The following is a 19098-nucleotide window of genomic DNA, read 5'->3' as shown; positions in this document are numbered from 1 at the left end:
GTATTTCCATCTAGCTCGCGTTAACTAGTGGCTAACCTAGCTCACGCTAATGTGGCTAACTGATCGACCTCTCGCACACAATTAATGACATGTTGCGGACAGCCATACCGGTGACAATGTTTAGCTTTTAGTGCCAAATGATAAGAGTCTGAGGCAGAGTCTCAAAAGAGAATGTTGAATATTTATTGTGCATTCAAAATCACAACAGAGCCTCTGCTACTAGCTAACCTAAACGGAGCCTTCTGGAAGCAAGTGCAACAACGTATAATGTCTGTGTGGAACCAATGTGCCAACATCCTTTCCGTGGGTGAAGCATATTGAGCATAGTTGTCATTTAATGATACTAATACCAATCTATACAATCACCTGTTGTTGAATAAATAACATTACTTTCTAGTTATTACTAAAAAACAGTATATATAAAACAGTAGCTGTAAAAAAGAAAAGAAAAAAAAAGTTTTATAATTTATATATAATTTTTTTTAGTACATTAACTAAAAATAGACAAAAATGTCATCCGTTTTCGTCTACTAAATCTAGACTAAAACAAAAAAGACAAAATTGAGACAAAAACTGACTAAGACTAAAATGCGAAAAAGGAGCACTTGACACTAACTAAAATGAAAATAGCTGCCAAAATTAACACTGCATACATACCAACTATTTCGCCTGTTTTATTCTCCACCCATTGATCATCCATAGCAACACTACTATCACCGACATCTAAGAAGGGAGATCCCCCCTTGAGCAGGTTTCTCCCCTCTGCTTTTTTCCTATTGCAAGGTTTTTAGTGAGTTCTTCCTTACCTTCGCTGGGGTATGTCTGGGACTAGTGTTGTATAATGATATTTATTTTACATTTTATTTTGGATTTCATGGTGTTTTTTGTTTTGTTCTTGATTTATTGTGATGTTTCTTCTTGACTTGTTTAAAGAAGACGTGTCCGGCCGATGGGGACATTAACGTGTGTTGTCAGGCCTTACAAATACATTTTATTTTATTTGATTTGACACGCTGCCAGGAGGAGCTGGAATCGAACTGGGAACATTCTGATTACCAGACAACTGCTCTACCTCCTGAGCCACTAGTAACATGATGGGTATATGATTGGCTGTCAGCCTTGGTTTTCATCAGCTTTGATGAAAGGAGCGGTGAAAAGAGGGGAGTGATCATGGGAGCTTACTTGACTTTTGACCAAGAGAGATTGGTGGTGAAAAAGAACATCATATTTGAAAGAAGACAGTGGATATTGTATTCTCCCCACCCCCAGGGATACAGTGTTTGCCGTTAGTTATGTCTTGTCTGATTTATGTTAGTTCGTCATTGTCTTTACACTAAATTGACCACTCAAACAAGCAACCAAAGATCAAACAAAAATATCTTGCTTTTCTATAGTTTTCTATAGTCTACAAGCTGAAAACATTTTCTACCTCATACTATTATTTTGATTGATATTGAAATCACAATTCTTATATAATAGCCACAGGTAGGCTCTGTTAGGGCTGCTCGATTATGGCAAAATCTGTAATCATAATCACGATTATTTTGATTGATATTGAAATCACGATAACATGATTTCTCATTGCTTTGAGAACATCATATGATGACGACTGCATTTGTTTTACCGTTCTTCTCGACCAAAGGCTGCCTTTCTGCCATCAACAAGTTACCAAAGACGTTTCAACAATAACTGTCTCCCTCCTCCCTCTCAATATGAGCTGAAACTACTGTTTGGGCTTGGGGGGAGGGGTGGAGCGCACCGCTGTAAAGGGGGGTGTGCTGCATTTACAACACAAGACAAAATGAGAGCAACATATAATAATAATAATAAGTAGCACAATAATTGCTTTATCTCGATTATCTTGTTTCCATGATCGTGGGAAGCTAAAATCATAATTGAAATTCCTCATATAACCTCTTTTCGTAATATTTTTTTCTCTCGCAATGTTAACAGTATATCCTGTTCCTGGGTATGTGCATTTGAGTACACGTGTGTATATGCATGTGCACATAAATGTGCGTGTCTTCTCACCAATGGTAGTGATAACGGTCCCTGCGAAGAAGAAGGCAGAGCTTAGATCCCAGAGGCTGCTGTGATTGGTCATCGTCCCCGCTGGGTTCACTCCTGAACGAATGGCAGACACTACTTGCTGTTGGAACAAGCATGCGCACGCACACACACACACATACACACAGATTTTGGAGTTAACTTCCATAAGTCTGGTAAATAGTGATTATCCACATGCGCTACATGTGAATTGTTACTAAGCGGTTACTAAGCACCATAGCTGTAACAATTACATTTTCCTCATGCACCTGGATTGACTGTACAGCTATGTACCAATGTATTCAAAAAATTCCAAACATGTTAATTTAAAATACATTCTCATGCCACAACTTCACACCCTATTCAAGTATTATGTGATTTATGTCCATTCCACTGTGTGGAGGAAGGGTCCTTTTATTCCTAAAAACTATGAGCGTTTTCACAAATGCATGTGATTGGACAAATGCATAATTGCCCACTGAACACATTTTGTACAGCATACTGCTCATGACCTCACCCCACAAAGAATAATAAGAGCATTCATATTATGTGCCCAGAGGTTGTGTAGTGGTTAAAGTCCACTTGCCACTGAAATGACATGCAAATGTATGATTGCAGGCCTGGGGCCAAATCCCATCAGACATGTATCTCCTGTGTTTCCCCTCCTCTGTCTCTCTCTCAGTCATCCTACTGTCTTAAAAAAATTCATTATTTCCTGTGTCTCCCTTCCTCTGTCTCCCTCTCGGTCTTCCTACTGTCTCAATAAAGAAACTTCTCTCCTGTCTCCCTCTCAGCCGTCCTGTCTTAACACTATCCCGCCCAAGCACGGAGATCTCCGTGTTTCGATTCCACCCGTTGTGGACAGAAGCACGGATATATCCGTGGCAAGTTGTTATTTGCATGTTCTCCCCGTGTTCGCAAGGGTTTCCCCCCGATAAGATAAACCCAATGGAAAAACATGCACAACAACAAGATCGCTAACGCTGTGGCGTCCTTGACGAAGACGGACAGGAGCACTTGGATTGGTCCCCTGGCGCGGCTCACGTTGCGCCTGTCTGCTCCCGGCTTCCCTTGGGGGGGAAGGACGACGGGATGGGTTAATCGCAGAGACTAATCGCATACATGCATCGCATGTATGCCGATTAATGACCTCTGAGCAGGTCCTAAATTATTATTATTATTGCTTTTATTCAAATTTATATTAATAACCTATTCAAGGTCGCCGAGCTGCACTGCAGATTTACCCTATTCTTTGAATTCGACAAAGTGCAATACCGGCCAGATCCTCTTAGGGGCACTATCGCGATAATGCAGTGTGCACTGTGGCTGAAGGGAACATTATTTTTTTTATTTATTTTTTTAGTTTCCAGTAGCTGGATTCTATATGTGTAGCCTGTACCTTGGATTACGTTTTGCATAGCAGATTTCACCATGCAATAAGGGGATTTATCATCAGCCAATGGACATATCAATCTACCAGATGGTGATCGATAACGGGGAAATGCTCGGGGGGATCCCACCGGACCACGGTAAGATCTTTTTCACGTAAAGTACATCCCGATCGGGCCTTGTTTTGATACTCAACCAGGCGTTCGGCCTATGAGGCTAATGAGGCTAACACGGTTATTGGTAATCAATCATCAGAAACGACGTCCCCCGCACCCCCCCCCCTTTCATGCATACATGCTTGAGGATCGTGCCGATCATATGCATTTTGAGTTATTTCTGTAGCATCTGTAAAACGGAAATGCCATTAGATATAACGTTAGCATCTATTAGCCCTATATTTAGCCTTCCAGAAAATATACTAGACCCAATCCCGTATAATGCTTATATTTACGGCGCTATAAAATGAGAACGTATTGATGCATTTTTTTTCTTTAAGCAATTTTGAAGGGACGGTTTATGGACTCAATTGACAATGAGAATGGACAGATAGCAATACTATAAAGTATAGATTTATCTCTACAATCAGCCCCACGTCTGTTTACATTTCCCGGTCCTCTTGAGATTAATTAGACTCATCCCAGTGGCCGCGATTGTGTTAATAAAGAACCTTCACTCCTGTGTCTACCCTACTATGTGTCCCTCTCAGGCATGCTACTGTTTCAATAAATAACCTTCTATCCTATGCTTCCCCTACTCCTTCTCCCTCTCAGCCTTCCTACTGTCTCCACAAAGAACCTCCTCTCCTGTATCTCCGCTATTCTGTCTCCCACTCAGCCTCAGATACTAAGGAGAGTAGACTGCCAAACATCCTTTGGGGAGGAAAAAAGGACATTCCTCTTCAGAAAGAATAAAAAGAAAAAAAAGCTCTCAAACCATGTATTTTCTCTTTTTTTGATCAAGTTGTGCATTATTGTATATACAGTATATATTATATAAATGTGTGTGTGTGTGCGTGCGTGCGTGCGTGCGTGTGTGTGTGTGTGTGTGTGTGTGTGTGTGTGTGTGTGTGTGTGTGTGTGTGTGTGTGTGTGTGTGTGTGTGTGTGTGTGTGTGTATATTGTTGCCCTCTAAGCTGTGTGTGTGTTTGTGTGAGTGAGAGAAAGAGAGAATTAAATATTAAACTGGTCTACATTGCTGAACAAGTGCTGTGTAGTAGTTTGGATATAGCACACTAGTGTGTGTGTCTTTTTGTGTGTGTTTGGCTCATACAACTCTGAGTGTGTCCGTTTCCCATGCAGATTTAACTTGTGTCGCTTTGTTCAACTAAAGCTGAATATACTGCCAAGGGCAGAGCAAGGAATTCTGGGGCGATGTGCTCATGATGTGTCTCTGCCCATCCTCGACATAGACATAGGTACGTAGTACATAAACAACTTTCTTTGGTTTGTTTTTCTCTCTATTTACCCTGGTAAAAAGTGGTTGAAAAGAAAACAATCACAAGGATGTGCTCTTAGAATTAGCATTACATTTCACAGTCTAAATTAGTATCTACTCACTTCTCTATCCTACTATCTCTGTCTCAGGTTCTCTTCTCCCTACCTGGGTACTGTCTCTGTCTCAGTGTCTCCTCTCACTACCTGGGTACTCTCTGTCTCACTTTCTCCTCTCCTCTCACTACCTGGGTACTCTCTCTGTCTCAGTCTCTCCTCTCCTCTCACTACCTGGGTACTCTCTCTGTCTCAGTGTCTCCTCTTCTCTCCCTACCTGGGTACTGTCTCTGTCTCAGTGTCTCCTCTCACTACCTGGGTACTCTCTCTGTCTCACTTTCTCCTCTCCCTACCTGGGTACTCTCTCTGTCTCAGTCTCTCCTCTCCTCTCACTACCTGGGTACTCTCTCTGTCTCAGTCTCTCCTCTCCTCTCACTACCTGGGTACTCTCTCTGTCTCAGTGTCTCCTCTTCTCTCCCTACCTGGGTACTCTCTGTCTCAGTGTCTCCTCTCACTACCTGGGTACCCTCTCTGTCTCTTCTCTTCTCTCCCTACCTGGCTACTCTCTCTATCCCAGTCTCTCCATCACTTTCTCCTCTCCCTACCTGGGTACTCTCTCTGTCTCACTTTCTACTTTCCCTACCTGGGTACTCTCTCTGTCTCACTTTCTCCTCTCCCTACCTGGGTACTCTCTCTCTGTCTCACTTTCTCCCCTCCCTACCTGGGTACTCTCTCTGTCTCACTTTCTCCTCTCCCTACCTGGGTACTCTCTCTCTCTCACGTTCTCCTCTCTCTACCTGGGTACTCTCTGTGTCTAACACTCTCCTCTCCCTACCCCTGTACTCTCTCTGTCTCTCCTCTTCTCGCCCTACCTGGATACTCTCTCTTTCTCACTTTATCCTCTCCCTACCTGGGTACTCTCTCTGTCTCAATCTCTCCTCTCCTCTCACTACCTGGGTACTCTCTCTGTCTCAGTGTCTCCTATCCCTACCTGGGTACTCTCTCTGACTCTTCTCTTCTCTCCCTACCTGGGTACTCTCTCTGTCTCACTTTATCCGCTCCCTACCTGGGTACTCTCTCTGTCTCAGTCTCTCCTCTCCTCTCCTCTCCTCTCACTACCTGGGTACTCTCTCTGTCTCAGTGTCTCATCTCCTCTCACTACCTGGGTACTCTCTCTGTCTCAGTGTCTCCTCTCCTCTCACTACCTGGGTACTCTCTCTGTCTCAGTCTCTCCTCTCCTCTCCTCTCCTCTCCTCTCCTCTCCTCTCACTACCTGGGTACTCTCTCTGTCTCAGTGTCTCCTCTCCTCTCACTACCTGGGTACTCTCTCTGTCTCAGTGTCTCCTATCCCTACCTGGGTACTCTCTCTGTCTCAGTGTCTCCTGTCCTATCCCTACCTGGGTACTCTCTCTGTCTCTTCTCTTCTCTCCCTACCTGGGTACTCTCTCTGTCACTATGAATTGAAAATGGGGGACCCTGATGTAAACAAGACAAACGTCTTTCTCTGGTCTGCATCCCCTTAACAATTGTGTGTATTTAGCCGTACTGTATTGTACCCATTCTGCAATCTGTTAAATAAAGTTTTCATTCATTTTCGTTCATTCTTCTCTTCTCTCCCTACCTGGCTACTCTCTCTGTCCCAGTCTCTCCATCCATCTGCATTTATTTTACTTACCAAAGTAGCCAAAATGACTACACTATTTTGGTTTGTGCCACTGCCAACTAGCAAGACATGCATTTCCTACTTCTAGCTTTAGGTTAGCCAGCTATATGCTCTTCTTATCAGGCTGCTTTTGTATATAAGAATGTGTTCTTATTTGCTTGCCTGGGTAAATAAAGGTTAAAAAAAAAAAAAAAAAAAAAAAAAATATATATATATATATATATATATATATATATATATATATATATATATATATATATATATATATATATATATAGTGACAGATCTCCTCCCCCCTCCCATGGATATGTGAAGGATGGGAGATACTTCTGCCACAGGAGGAGTAGAGTCAATTAGGTAGCTGATTAGTACTGATAGAATACACCTGCACATAATTAGTTGACACACATCTCACCTGCACACACCCCAGACACACACACTACAAAGTCACTTGGATAGTCAGGAATAAGTTGAGCAGAGTAGGAGTTGGAGAATCAAGCATCAAGAATCAAGAGGTTTATTTGTCACATACATACCAGGGCATAAGAGAGTTGTGTTATTGAGAGAGAGAGAGAGATTTTGATTTTATAAAAAACTTTATTTATATACTAAAACTACAAGTGATGCAACAAAACATTCAAATAAATACTTTACATCTCAACAAAAACAAACAAACAAAAACAAAACAAACAAACAAACAAACAAACAAACAAACAAACAAACAAACAAACAAACAAACAAACAAACAAACAAACAAAAAAATGCAATTAGGGACAACGATGCTGAAACTGAACTATATTGTCATGTGAATTGTCCCCAGTGGAAAACCCTCTAAGTGATCTAAGGTTCTGGGTGCCTCAGAGAGAGAGACACCGGAGAGGCACTGTGGAAACTGCAGTTCTGAGAAGAACGTCTCTAGATTCACCGTTCCCTGGGTGGTGTGTGGAATAATATAATGATTCCCCAACTCCCTCATGTAAAGACATTCCCCTCCCCTTTCTCCCATATCCTGTGTCCCCCCCCACCCATTTGACCTATCAAATGGGACCACATCCCCCCCTTTTAACTATATAAGGCTCCTCCCAACAACATTCCAGGTCTCTCTACCTGGGTCATTCAGCTGACCACCTGGGGAGAGCCCCATAGCCATTCTCTCTAACTACTATTTGTACATTTCTATCTGTTTTGTTAATAAACCTTGTTATTAACTGAACCTCTTCTTGACTGAGAACCTTCTTCTTCAGGATATCCACAATATCCCACAGGTGCTACACAGCAGGCCTGTGTGTACAAGCTACAGTCAAATCCTTTCCTGTGGAGAATTAGGGCCGACGCATCAGATGGCCCTCCTCCTTCAGCCTTGTCGTGTATGCTCCTAAAGTTCACCAGTTGCATACCACAGGGCAGCGATGATGCCAGGGGCTGAAAGGAGAGCAGGGGGACTGAGATGCTCTCTGGACTGACAGCCTTATTAGTCAGTTTGTTATCCGTGACACCCTGTCCGAGGCCTCCGTTGTCATCCTGGTTCAGACGCCGCTCCAATATCACCTCCAGCTCCCCGGTGTGGAGACTGGCAGCCCCCAGGGACTTCCCAGCGAGCAGCCTGAGTCGTGAGCTCAAGTCCCGGATGTAACTCGTACACCTTACTGTAAATTGTACCTAAATTGTACCTCATCCCATTTCTGCTTTGCACTAGATAGTACTGTACATTAGTACACTGCATAGTATTGTATATTATATGGTAACTCAGAACATTGTACATATGTCTATACCGAACACTGTGACCTCATTTTCTTCTTCTAAATTACATGCTATACTATGTTATTTGATACTATCTTGTCTAGCACAGTCTCTGGAGCGTAACAGTAAGAAGCATTTTGTATGAAAGTATTCTGTACTTCTGTATGACAACTATTAAAGAAACTTGAAACTTGAAACTTGTAACCCATGCCGATCATAAGGTAGAAGTTAGCCTGCAATGGCAGCTTGGCCATCGTCCTTCGAGGCTGGATCTGGAAACCGTTGAGGTCGGTGTAGAACGTGTCTCTGCTGCTGATGTCCGAGCTGATCCTCATAGCCAGCTCCTTGCTGAACTCTCCTCTGATGTCTACTAGGTTATTGAGCCCCACAGTCATACCTTCCAACCCTTGAACATGGTAGAGGTGCTGGTAACATGAAGTGATGTCAGAGAAAACATCCCCCCTGGTGACTCTGATGAGAGGTTTGCTGAAGGAGTATGGCGTGGCCTTCCCATCAGGCATGAACCGATACGGTCCGCTCCTGTCTCTGCTGGACGTGGTTTCGTACCACAGGAACTGGACCTCAACCTTGTGTTCCGACCCGCCCTCCAGAAGCTGAACACCCTCCATAAGTCCCCCATGATTCATAATCATCGTCAGAGCTTTCCGCCGACCCTGTACCCTCCTGTGTACTCTGTGTACTACTGATTACTTCTTTCACATCCGCCTTCTTAGCTTGAGAGCTTGGCAACCTGTCTACTTCTGACCTTCTTTTCTGCCGAACGACCTTCAGCTTGTTCTCCTCCTCCTCCTCCATGTCAACATCCGCTACCACTCCTTCCTCCACTCCGACCTCACCACCTGTGTCCTTTGACACTGTTCCATCTACCGGTCCACTTTCCTCCTGATTAATTATAGTGTCCTTGCTGACACCAGCCCCTCCACCCTGTCCCTGCAGATCAACTCCATTTCCACCATCCACCCCATTTTCACTTCCATCCTCTTTATTCTCTTCCACCACAACCCCCCCCCCCCCCCCTCATTTTCATCCCCACCATCTTTTCCTTGTACTGCGTCTCCTGCCTTGCCTGTGCCTTCCTCGTTTTTATCACTCTTATCTGATCCAATAGCCTTTTCAGAAGCCTCTCCACCTCCCCTCTTCCCCTGTTCTCCACCACCCTCAACAACTCGATTCAAACCCCATGCTGTTTTTCCTTTCTTTGTTGCGTTGCGTTGCATTTTCCACCGTTTATGATGAGTTTATTTACTTTCACCACATCGTCCACAAAGAATACGACACCGCCGTTCATCCTTGCCGCAGACTTAACACTCGGAGCTCCCACCTCCTTTGCAACAGCCAGACTACAGTCCTCAACCGAGCATGGAAATGACGGCGAGACTTTAAACCCATGTTTCCTGGTCAGCATGGCGAAATCCATGTCACTGGCAGCAGACAGCTGACCAAGCGAACACTGACTTCAACCCACCAACCACACACAACCAGTCAAATAAAATGCACTCTAATTCACAACTTGACACACAACATATAAATAGAAAAGTTAGAAACTCACTCACTCACACCGCAGACTCTACGCACCTCGCTCAAAACACTGCTCCGTCTCCAAACACACGCATGCGCACAGAGAGAGAGAGAGAGAGAGAGAGAGAGAGAGAGAGAGAGAGAGAGAGAGAGAGAGAGAGAGAGAGAGAGAGAGAGAGAGAGAGAGAGAGAGAGAGAGAGAGAGAGAGAGACAGAGAGAGAGACAGAGAGAGAGAGATTGAGCATTCAGAGTTGTGACGGTGAGAGGTAGTGAGAGGTGAGGAGAAAGCGAGTAGGTGTTCTTTGTGTACTGGACCCTGGACTGGCTGAGATTCCCCCTTGTGTACTGACCCTGGACCGGACGACTACCCTGAGTATTGAACAATCCCTTTTTCTGTCGTTGAGCCTGTTTTGTGTTTTTGACTGTTTTTGACTGTCTATTCTCTTGCTTATCAAACTGGATTTTTGCCTTAATTCAATAAATATTCTTATTGATTGATATTGCTCTTGTGTGGACCTTTTGAATTTGTTTGTATTTTAACCGTGGCGAGTCTGGTCCCCACCAGTTTCTTCACATTGGGTGGAGACTGCGGGCAAACATTATTTGGTTCAAGGACAAACTATTTTCAAAGAAAAGCACAAGTGCAATGGCGGATCCAGTTGACGTAAAAGAGCTGTTTTTGGAGTCTGCGAAATACTCCGAATCGCAACAGCGATTGGTTCAGAAGCGTCACAAGGAGGGAATGACAGAGGCACGAAGCGAGAGCAACGGTGGAGAAATGGAGACTGGAAGCGCTCGTTTCGTTCCACCGTGCGGAGGACAACGCCGATGACAACATTGAGAGCTACTTGGCAGCATTCGAACGCACCGCTGAATGAGAGCGCTGGCCATTGGATCAGTGGGTTAGTTTGCTGGCCCCGTTTCTGTCGGGTAGTACCCAGACAGTGTACCACGACACCGCTCCGCTAGGGGATACGTCATATGCATTTCTGAAAAAAGAGATACTGCGACAGTCCGGAATCACTTTTCTGACGCATGCCCAGCGGTACCATGGATGGGCTTATGATGGAAACGTATCCCCCAGAGAGCAACAACATGACTTGCTACGGCTGACAAACAAGTGGCTACTAGCGGAGCCTCAGAACATTACACCCATCGAAAGAATGGCCATGGACATGAACCGCCACCATCGAACTGACCTCCACCCGGGGGAAATGCATGGCGACCATGGGGGTAGTTGAAAACCTCCCGGTGGCCGTATTAATTGGTACGGATTGTGCATTGTTCCGACCACTGTGGGAGAGTTTGGCGGCCGAAAGACGCTGCCCCCCGTGGACACTGACAGTACCCACCACCATGCCGACCAGGGCCCGGACACGATGGACCCGGATGTGCGGCCTGCACGAGGTGGACCCCCAGGCTTCAACCGAACCCCTACCAGAGGAAGACTCCATCCCAGACAGCAAGGACAACGACGAGAGAGAGCCCACTGCCGGCCCAGCAGCGGACGAAGGGGCACTGGTCAACAGCAGCAGGGAGGAGCACCACGACGAGACCAAACCAGGCTGGGGTGACGTATTCCCTGGCAACCCCGATGATGACACCCCTCCATTACCACCCCAACTGACGGGACGTTTCGGCACCGCCCAGCTGGAGGACGAGAACCTGGCCCCAGCACTGCGTCAGGTGGCTGTGGTCGACGGTAGAAAGTTGTATGGGGTAGGATAAATAACATTTCCAAATGTTTCAATAAAGAACATGTTACTGTACCAAGTGGTAAAAAAAGGGGAAGCTATCTATGGGCAGTATTAGAAAGGATGGGGTTAGGAAAAGGATTCATTGATATGATTAAAGTATTATACAAAGACCCATCGGCCATGATTACAACAGGTATAATCACCTCCGAAATCTTTCCGGTATCACGCTCTTCTAGACAGGGTTGCCCTCTTAGCCCCGGACTATTCGCTTTATCATTAGAGCCTTTAGCACAATATATAAGACAATCCCAATCCATAGAACCAATCGCAATCAAGGGCACACAACATCAAATTAGTTTATATGCGGACGACGTAATATTGTTCATGCAAAACCCTAACACCTCAATGCCTCATCTTCTCAAGTTGATTGATGACTTTGGCAATCTATCGGGATTTAGGATAAATTGGCCAAAGTCGGCTTTCCTTCCACTTAATGCCCCTGCAAGAAATATACTCCTTCCAGAAGAAATACCAATGGTTAAACACTTCAGATGTTTAGGAGTTGAAGTATTCCCTACTATAAGCCAAACGGTGAAGTACAATTACATAAAAATCCAAGATAAGATCAAATACGACTTTGACAGGTAGTCCAAACTTAAAAACTCAGTACAGGCACGGGTATCAATAGTTAAGATGGATGTCCTACCTAGAATCAACTTCATTAGCTCAATGCTACCGTTACCCCCTCCAGATAGTTACTGGAAAAAATTGCACTCTACCGCATACAAATTTATTTGGAATAACAAACCTCCATGTATAAAAAGATCCACCGCACAGAGAAACAAAGGTATGGCATTTCCAGATTTTTACCACTATTTTAAGGCGTACACTTTAAGACCACTGACAACCTGGTTTGATTCCCAAGCATCTGTATCCTGGAGAAACTTAGAAGTAAATATAGTAGCACCACATAGACTGCAGGACATAGTATACACCAAATTATCAATTAAGCAATGCAAATTGAAATTTGGCCCCATTATTACTCATGCGATCCGGATATGGCGTGAAACACAAAGAAAATATTCGAACCTACATAAATGGCATAGTCATACTCCCCTATTCCATAACAATGCACTCCTGATTGGAAAACGACCTATAAGATACCCTAAATGGGAAAAGCAGGGCATACACACATTAGGAGATGTTTTCAACAAACAGGGTTTTTGTAGATATAAAGACATACATAAAAATTGTAATCTCACCAGTCCCACACATTATTTTTACGCACAGTTATTGGTATGTTTGAAGGCTCATGGAGTCCCATTAAGGATACCAATTGAGCACCACAGATATCACAAATTCTTCTATGAAAGAGAGACATCGAGAGGTTTTGTATCTGATTTTTATCATCAATTACTAACGTCCTCGTATGGAATCCTCCCCCTAGACTCAGTCTGGAGGAGGGATATACCAGACCTGGAAATACATTTTGATTGGCAAGAAGTCTGGGCAAACGTTCGAATTGCGTCACGTAACCCGGACCATCAACAAATTAATCTTAACTATATTCATAGGACATACCTGACTCCTATAAGATTGAACAGAATGGGACTTAAACAAGACTACAGATGCTCCTTATGTACAAATGGGGATGAGGGGACATTTATGCACATGTACTGGGATTGCCCACCAGTTAAGATATTCTGGAAAGAAGTGTCCCAGCAATTATCAAATTTCTTAATTCTGAATATACCTGTACACCCCTCTGTATTGCTGTTGAATGATGTTTTTGAGTTTGCAGTCCCTATACAGCTAAAGAGATTAGTTTTATCTGGTATCACAGCGCCTAAAAAGCTGATAGCATCACGATGGTTTCAACCGGAAAAAATTTGTCGGAAGGTTTGGGTTCTTACATATCTCGATGTGATTTATCTAGAAATATCTACAGCAAGAATTTTAGGTGTCAGTGAAACCAAAATTGCAATGTGGTTAGAAGTGGTGGAGAGAATAAAAGCTAGCATATGAATTGTAGTGCCTGGTTAGGAGCGAATGATAATGGATGGATTATCCAAGTGGGGGTCCGGGGGGGGGGGGAGCGAGCGAGAGCATATGTATGTAGGGTATTAGATAGCAAGTATTAGGTGTATATCTCGTATACTACATTTATTTAAATGGTGATTTCATTGTGTGAGGTTTTGCCCGCTGCTCACTACCTTTTCTCTGTCTTCTTTAAGCCTACTGTTAGGAATTCCCTATTCTCTGTCTAATTCCCTATTCTCTGTCTTCTTTAAGCCTACTGTTAGGAATTCCCTACTCACTCTCTCTAGCCCCCACCCTCTCGTTCCTTACCCTTAGTGGCCACACCTGTTTGATATTCTATTATCTCTCGCACCTGTGGTGGCAGGCTAATTAGTCCCCCTGTGGGCTTTAAATACCAGGGCGCTTCCCCTCGTTTTGGCGTGGGGTCGTGTTGTATACTTGCCGAGTCATATTCTCTAAACATCTAGACTCTTTCGGGAGATCCTCTGTCTGCCTATGCTGTTCCATTCTCCGGCGTCGAGATGTTTGCTCCAGCCTTCGCCTGCTGTCGCCGTTGCCTGAGAGTGGGACTGGTCTGCGCTCCCTAGACTTCCACGGGAGGCATCCCAGTCATCCACTTCAGACCCCCCGCGCAGCTGTCGTCCTGACGCACATCCAGACCAGCGCAGACGCTCTCCAGTCCACAGCGCGCAACGCGCATCTTCCAAGGACGCTCGAGCTTGGCACGCTCTCCAGACCAGCGCGCAACGCGCATCTTCCAGACCTTCGAGCTTGGCACGCTCCTCCGTACCAGCGCACTGACGCGCATCTTCCAGACCTTCGAGCTTGGCACGCTCCTCCGTACCGGCGCTCAGACGCGCATCTTCCAGACCTTCGAGCTTGGCACGCTCCTCCGTACCAGCGCTCTGACGCGCATCTTCCAGACCTTCGAGCTTGGCACGCTCTCCAGACCTCAGCGCGCCGATGCGCATCTTCCAGACCTTCGTGCTTGGCACACTCCTCCTGGCAGACGCACCCCGATGCGTCTCTCTGTTCCGACGCGCACACCAAGGTGTGGCGCGCCACTCTGTTCCTCGGCTCCGACTGTGGCTACCCGGTGGACGACATCCTCGCCACCGCCACTGTTCCAGCTCCCTGTTCCGACGCGCACACCAAGGTGTGGCGCGCACTCTGTTCCTCGGCTCCGACAGTGGCTACCCGGTGGACGACATCCTCGCCACCGCCACTGTTCCAGCTCCCTGTTCCGACGCGCACACCAAGGTGTGGCGCGCACTCTGTTCCTCGGCTCCGACAGCGGCTACCCGGTGGACGATGCCCTCGTCACCGCCGCTGTTCCAGCGCTCTGTTCCTCGGCTCCGACAGCGGCTACCCGGTGGACGATGCCCTCGTCACCGCCACTGTTCCAGCACTCTCTCCCTCGGCTCGGACAGCCAGCCGCCCCGGTGGCGATGCCTTCGTTCCCGTTGCTGTCCCTGTACCATTACGCATGCGCCTGGGTGAGTTTTGATTGTGATGTCACTCACCCAGCGTAGTGCCCTTGCCCCCGTTCCCGCTGCTGTCCCCGTACCTTTACGCATACGCCTGGGTGAGTTTTGATTGTGATGTCACTCACCCAGCGTAGTGCCCTTGCCCCCGTTCCCGCTGCTGTCCCCGTACCTTTACGCATACGCCTGGGTGAGTTTTGATTGTGATGTCACTCACTCAGCGTAGTGCCCTTGCCCCCGTTCCCGCTGCTGCCCCTTTACCTTTACGCATACGCCTGGGTGAGTTTTGATTGTGATGTCACTCACTCAGCGTAATGCCCCTTGCCCCCGTTCCCGCTGCTGTTCCTGTGCCTTTACGCATACGCCTGGGTGAGTTTTGATTGTGATGTCACTCTCCCAGCGTATTGCCTCTGTTAGTTAGTTTTGGACATTTCATCTCCCAGCGTATTGCCTCTGTTAGTTTGTTTGGACATTTCATCTCCCAGCGTAATGCCTCTGTTTTTGGTTCTCACTTAGAATAGTATTTTTGGACTTTACATCTCCCCCTGTGTGTTTGTCACACGAAGATATTATTACTTTGTTCACTTTGTTATTTGGACTGTTCTGCACCTGCTCTGTTTTTTCCCTTTTGTGCATTAACTCTCTCCTCTGTCCTGCAGAGCGGCCCAGATGTTTTCCCACCAGTCCCCAGTTCCTCCCTGTACCCCAGCCCGCCTCCGCGGGCCTGAGTCCCTAGTCCTCTATCCCTAGTTCTCCTAGTCCCTAGTCCTCTATCCCTAGTTCTCCTAGTCCCTAGTCCTCTGTCCCTAGTTCTCCTAGTCCCTAGTCCTCCATCCCTAGTTCTCCTAGTCCCTAGTCCTCTATCCCTAGTTCTCCTAGTCCCTAGTCCTCTATCCCTAGTTCTCCTAGTCCCTAGTCCTCTTTCCCTAGCTATCCTAGTCCCTAGTCCTCTCTCCCTAGTTCTCCTTGTCCCTGGTTTACCTAGTCACTAGTTCCTCTGTCCCAAGGCGTTCCCTTAACCTTCCCTTAGGCGTTCCCTTACTTTCCCTTAGTGTTCCCTTTTCCTGCCCGCCTCTTAAAGGCACCTTTCCTTCCCCTCATATTATATTCCTGTATTTGTGATTCTCCCTTAAAGGGACAGTGCCCTTTTCCCTGTATTTCTCTGTTGTTCAATAAATATCTGTTTCTTGGCAAACCATCATACCTGTCTTGTGTTGTGCGATTGGGGTCGGTTACAAACCATAACAGTACGACCCCACCAAATCGACGACCCCAGCCAGCACAGACGGTGTATGTTGAGTTTGCCTTTTTTTTTCTTGTTCCCTCTAGCTCCCCTGTTAGCCCTGTTAGCTCCCCTGTTAGCTTGTTAGTCTCCCCTCTAGCTCCCCTGTTAGCCCTGTTTGCTTCCCTGTTTGCCCAGTTTAGCTTCCCTGTTAGCCCAGTTTAGCTTCCTTGTTAGTCCTGTTTAGCTCCCTTGTTAGCCTGTTACTCCCCTGTTTAGCTTGTTAGTCTCCCCGGTTAGCTCCCCTGTTTGCTTCCCGTTTTGCCCTGTTTGACCCCCCTGTAGCTAGCCATGCCCTGGCAGCTAACCCAGTCCCTCAGCAGAGCCCCTGTCTGCTAGCTTAGCCCCGGCTGCTAGCACAGCCTCTATGTTTATGCAGCCCTTGCTGCTGGCATAGGCCCTGTAGCTAGCCATGCCCTGGCGGCTAACCCAGTTTCCCTCTGCATGGCCCCGGTCTGCTAGCTTGGCCCCGGCTGTTAGCACAGCCTCTATGTTGATGCAGCCTTGCAGCTGGCATAGGCCCTGTAGCTAGCCAGGCCCAAGCAGCTAACCCGGTCCCTCTGCATGGCCTCCACTTTTTTGTGTAGTTTATCCCACTGCTAGGACTGCCCTTTCAGCTAGCAAGGTCAGTTTTTCTCACACAGCTAGGACTGTCCTTCCAGCTAGCTTGTGCTCTCATGCTGGTCCAGCCCTGTCTGCCAGCCTAGCTCCGGCAGCTAGCGCAGCCTCTATGTTGATGTAGCAGTACAGCTAGCATAGGCCCTGTAGCTTTCAGTGCCCTGGCAGCTAACCTTCCCTCTGCTAGCCCCTTCCCGGTGCTTCCATGGTTACCCCTTAGCTACCCTGCTTGCCCCTCAGTTCTCTAGACCAGTTCCCTAGACCAGTTCTCTAGACCCAGTTCCTCTAGACCCAGTTCTTCTAGACCCAGTTCCTCTAGACCAGTTCCTCTAGACCAGTTCCCCCAGTTGCCCCTCTGCTACCCTAGTTACCCCTCGGCGACCCTGTTTCTTTTGCTAGCCCCACTCTTGTGGTGGCTTCCCCTGCTGGCTTGGCCAGTACCTCTTGTTTTGCCCCCTGCCACTCTGTCTGTATTTGTTTTGGGTCGCCGGGTGGCTCCCGTTGGAGGGGGGGATACTGTGAGGTTTTGCCCGCTGCTCACTACCTTTTCTCTGTCTTCTTTAAGCCTACTGTTAGGAATTCCCTATTCTCTGTCTAATTCCCTATTCTCTGTCTTCTTTAAGCCTACTGTTAGGAATTCCCTACTCACTCTCTCTAGCCCCCACCCTCTCGTTCCTTACCCTTAGTGGCCACACCTGTTTGATATTCTATTATCTCTCGCACCTGTGGTGGCAGGCTAATTAGTCCCCCTGTGGGCTTTAAATACCAGGGCGCTTCCCCTCGTTTTGGCGTGGGGTCGTGTTGTATACTTGCCGAGTCATATTCTCTAAACATCTAGACTCTTTCGGGAGATCCTCTGTCTGCCTATGCTGTTCCATTCTCCGGCGTCGAGATGTTTGCTCCAGCCTTCGCCTGCTGTCGCCGTTGCCTGAGAGTGGGACTGGTCTGCGCTCCCTAGACTTCCACGGGAGGCATCCCAGTCATCCACTTCAGACCCCCCGCGCAGCTGTCGTCCTGACGCACATCCAGACCAGCGCAGACGCTCTCCAGTCCACAGCGCGCAACGCGCATCTTCCAAGGACGCTCGAGCTTGGCACGCTCTCCAGACCAGCGCGCAACGCGCATCTTCCAGACCTTCGAGCTTGGCACGCTCCTCCGTACCAGCGCACTGACGCGCATCTTCCAGACCTTCGAGCTTGGCACGCTCCTCCGTACCGGCGCTCAGACGCGCATCTTCCAGACCTTCGAGCTTGGCACGCTCCTCCGTACCAGCGCTCTGACGCGCATCTTCCAGACCTTCGAGCTTGGCACGCTCTCCAGACCTCAGTGCGCCGATGCGCATCTTCCAGACCTTCGTGCTTGGCACACTCCTCCTGGCAGACGCACCCCGATGCGTCTCTCTGTTCCGACGCGCACACCAAGGTGTGGCGCGCCACTCTGTTCCTCGGCTCCGACTGTGGCTACCCGGTGGACGACATCCTCGCCACCGCCACTGTTCCAGCTCCCTGTTCCGACGCGCACACCAAGGTGTGGCGCGCACTCTGTTCCTCGGCTCCGACAGTGGCTACCCGGTGGACGACATCCTCGCCACCGCCACTGTTCCAGCTCCCTGTTCCGACGCGCACACCAAGGTGTGGCGCGCACTCTGTTCCTCGGCTCCGACAGCGGCTACCCGGTGGACGATGCCCTCGTCACCGCCGCTGTTCCAGCGCTCTGTTCCTCGGCTCCGACAGCGGCTACCCGGTGGACGATGCCCTCGTCACCGCCACTGTTCCAGCACTCTCTCCCTCGGCTCGGACAGCCAGCCGCCCCGGTGGCGATGCCTTCGTTCCCGTTGCTGTCCCTGTACCATTACGCATGCGCCTGGGTGAGTTTTGATTGTGATGTCACTCACCCAGCGTAGTGCCCTTGCCCCCGTTCCCGCTGCTGTCCCCGTACCTTTACGCATACGCCTGGGTGAGTTTTGATTGTGATGTCACTCACCCAGCGTAGTGCCCTTGCCCCCGTTCCCGCTGCTGTCCCCGTACCTTTACGCATACGCCTGGGTGAGTTTTGATTGTGATGTCACTCACTCAGCGTAGTGCCCTTGCCCCCGTTCCCGCTGCTGCCCCT

At 47.6% G+C, this 19098-nt stretch overlaps 1 protein-coding gene across 2 annotated transcripts in view; it reads right to left on the bottom strand.

The window, feature by feature from the left end:
• Positions 1 to 19098, bottom strand: part of kcnk2a (potassium channel, subfamily K, member 2a) — a 216288-nt gene that overhangs the window by 128705 nt on the left and 68485 nt on the right. For both annotated transcript variants that reach the window (XM_084337527.1, XM_084337528.1), the window contains exon 5: positions 2032 to 2149. In XM_084337527.1, coding sequence (XP_084193653.1) covers positions 2032 to 2149 — 118 coding nt within the window. The remainder of the gene's footprint in view (positions 1 to 2031; positions 2150 to 19098) is intronic.

This window comes from Notolepis coatsorum (assembly GCF_963971535.1).
Source record: "Notolepis coatsorum genome assembly, chromosome: 20".
Classification (NCBI taxonomy): Eukaryota; Metazoa; Chordata; class Actinopteri; order Aulopiformes; family Paralepididae; genus Notolepis; species Notolepis coatsorum.
This window is presented reverse-complemented; position numbering and strand designations above follow the sequence as displayed.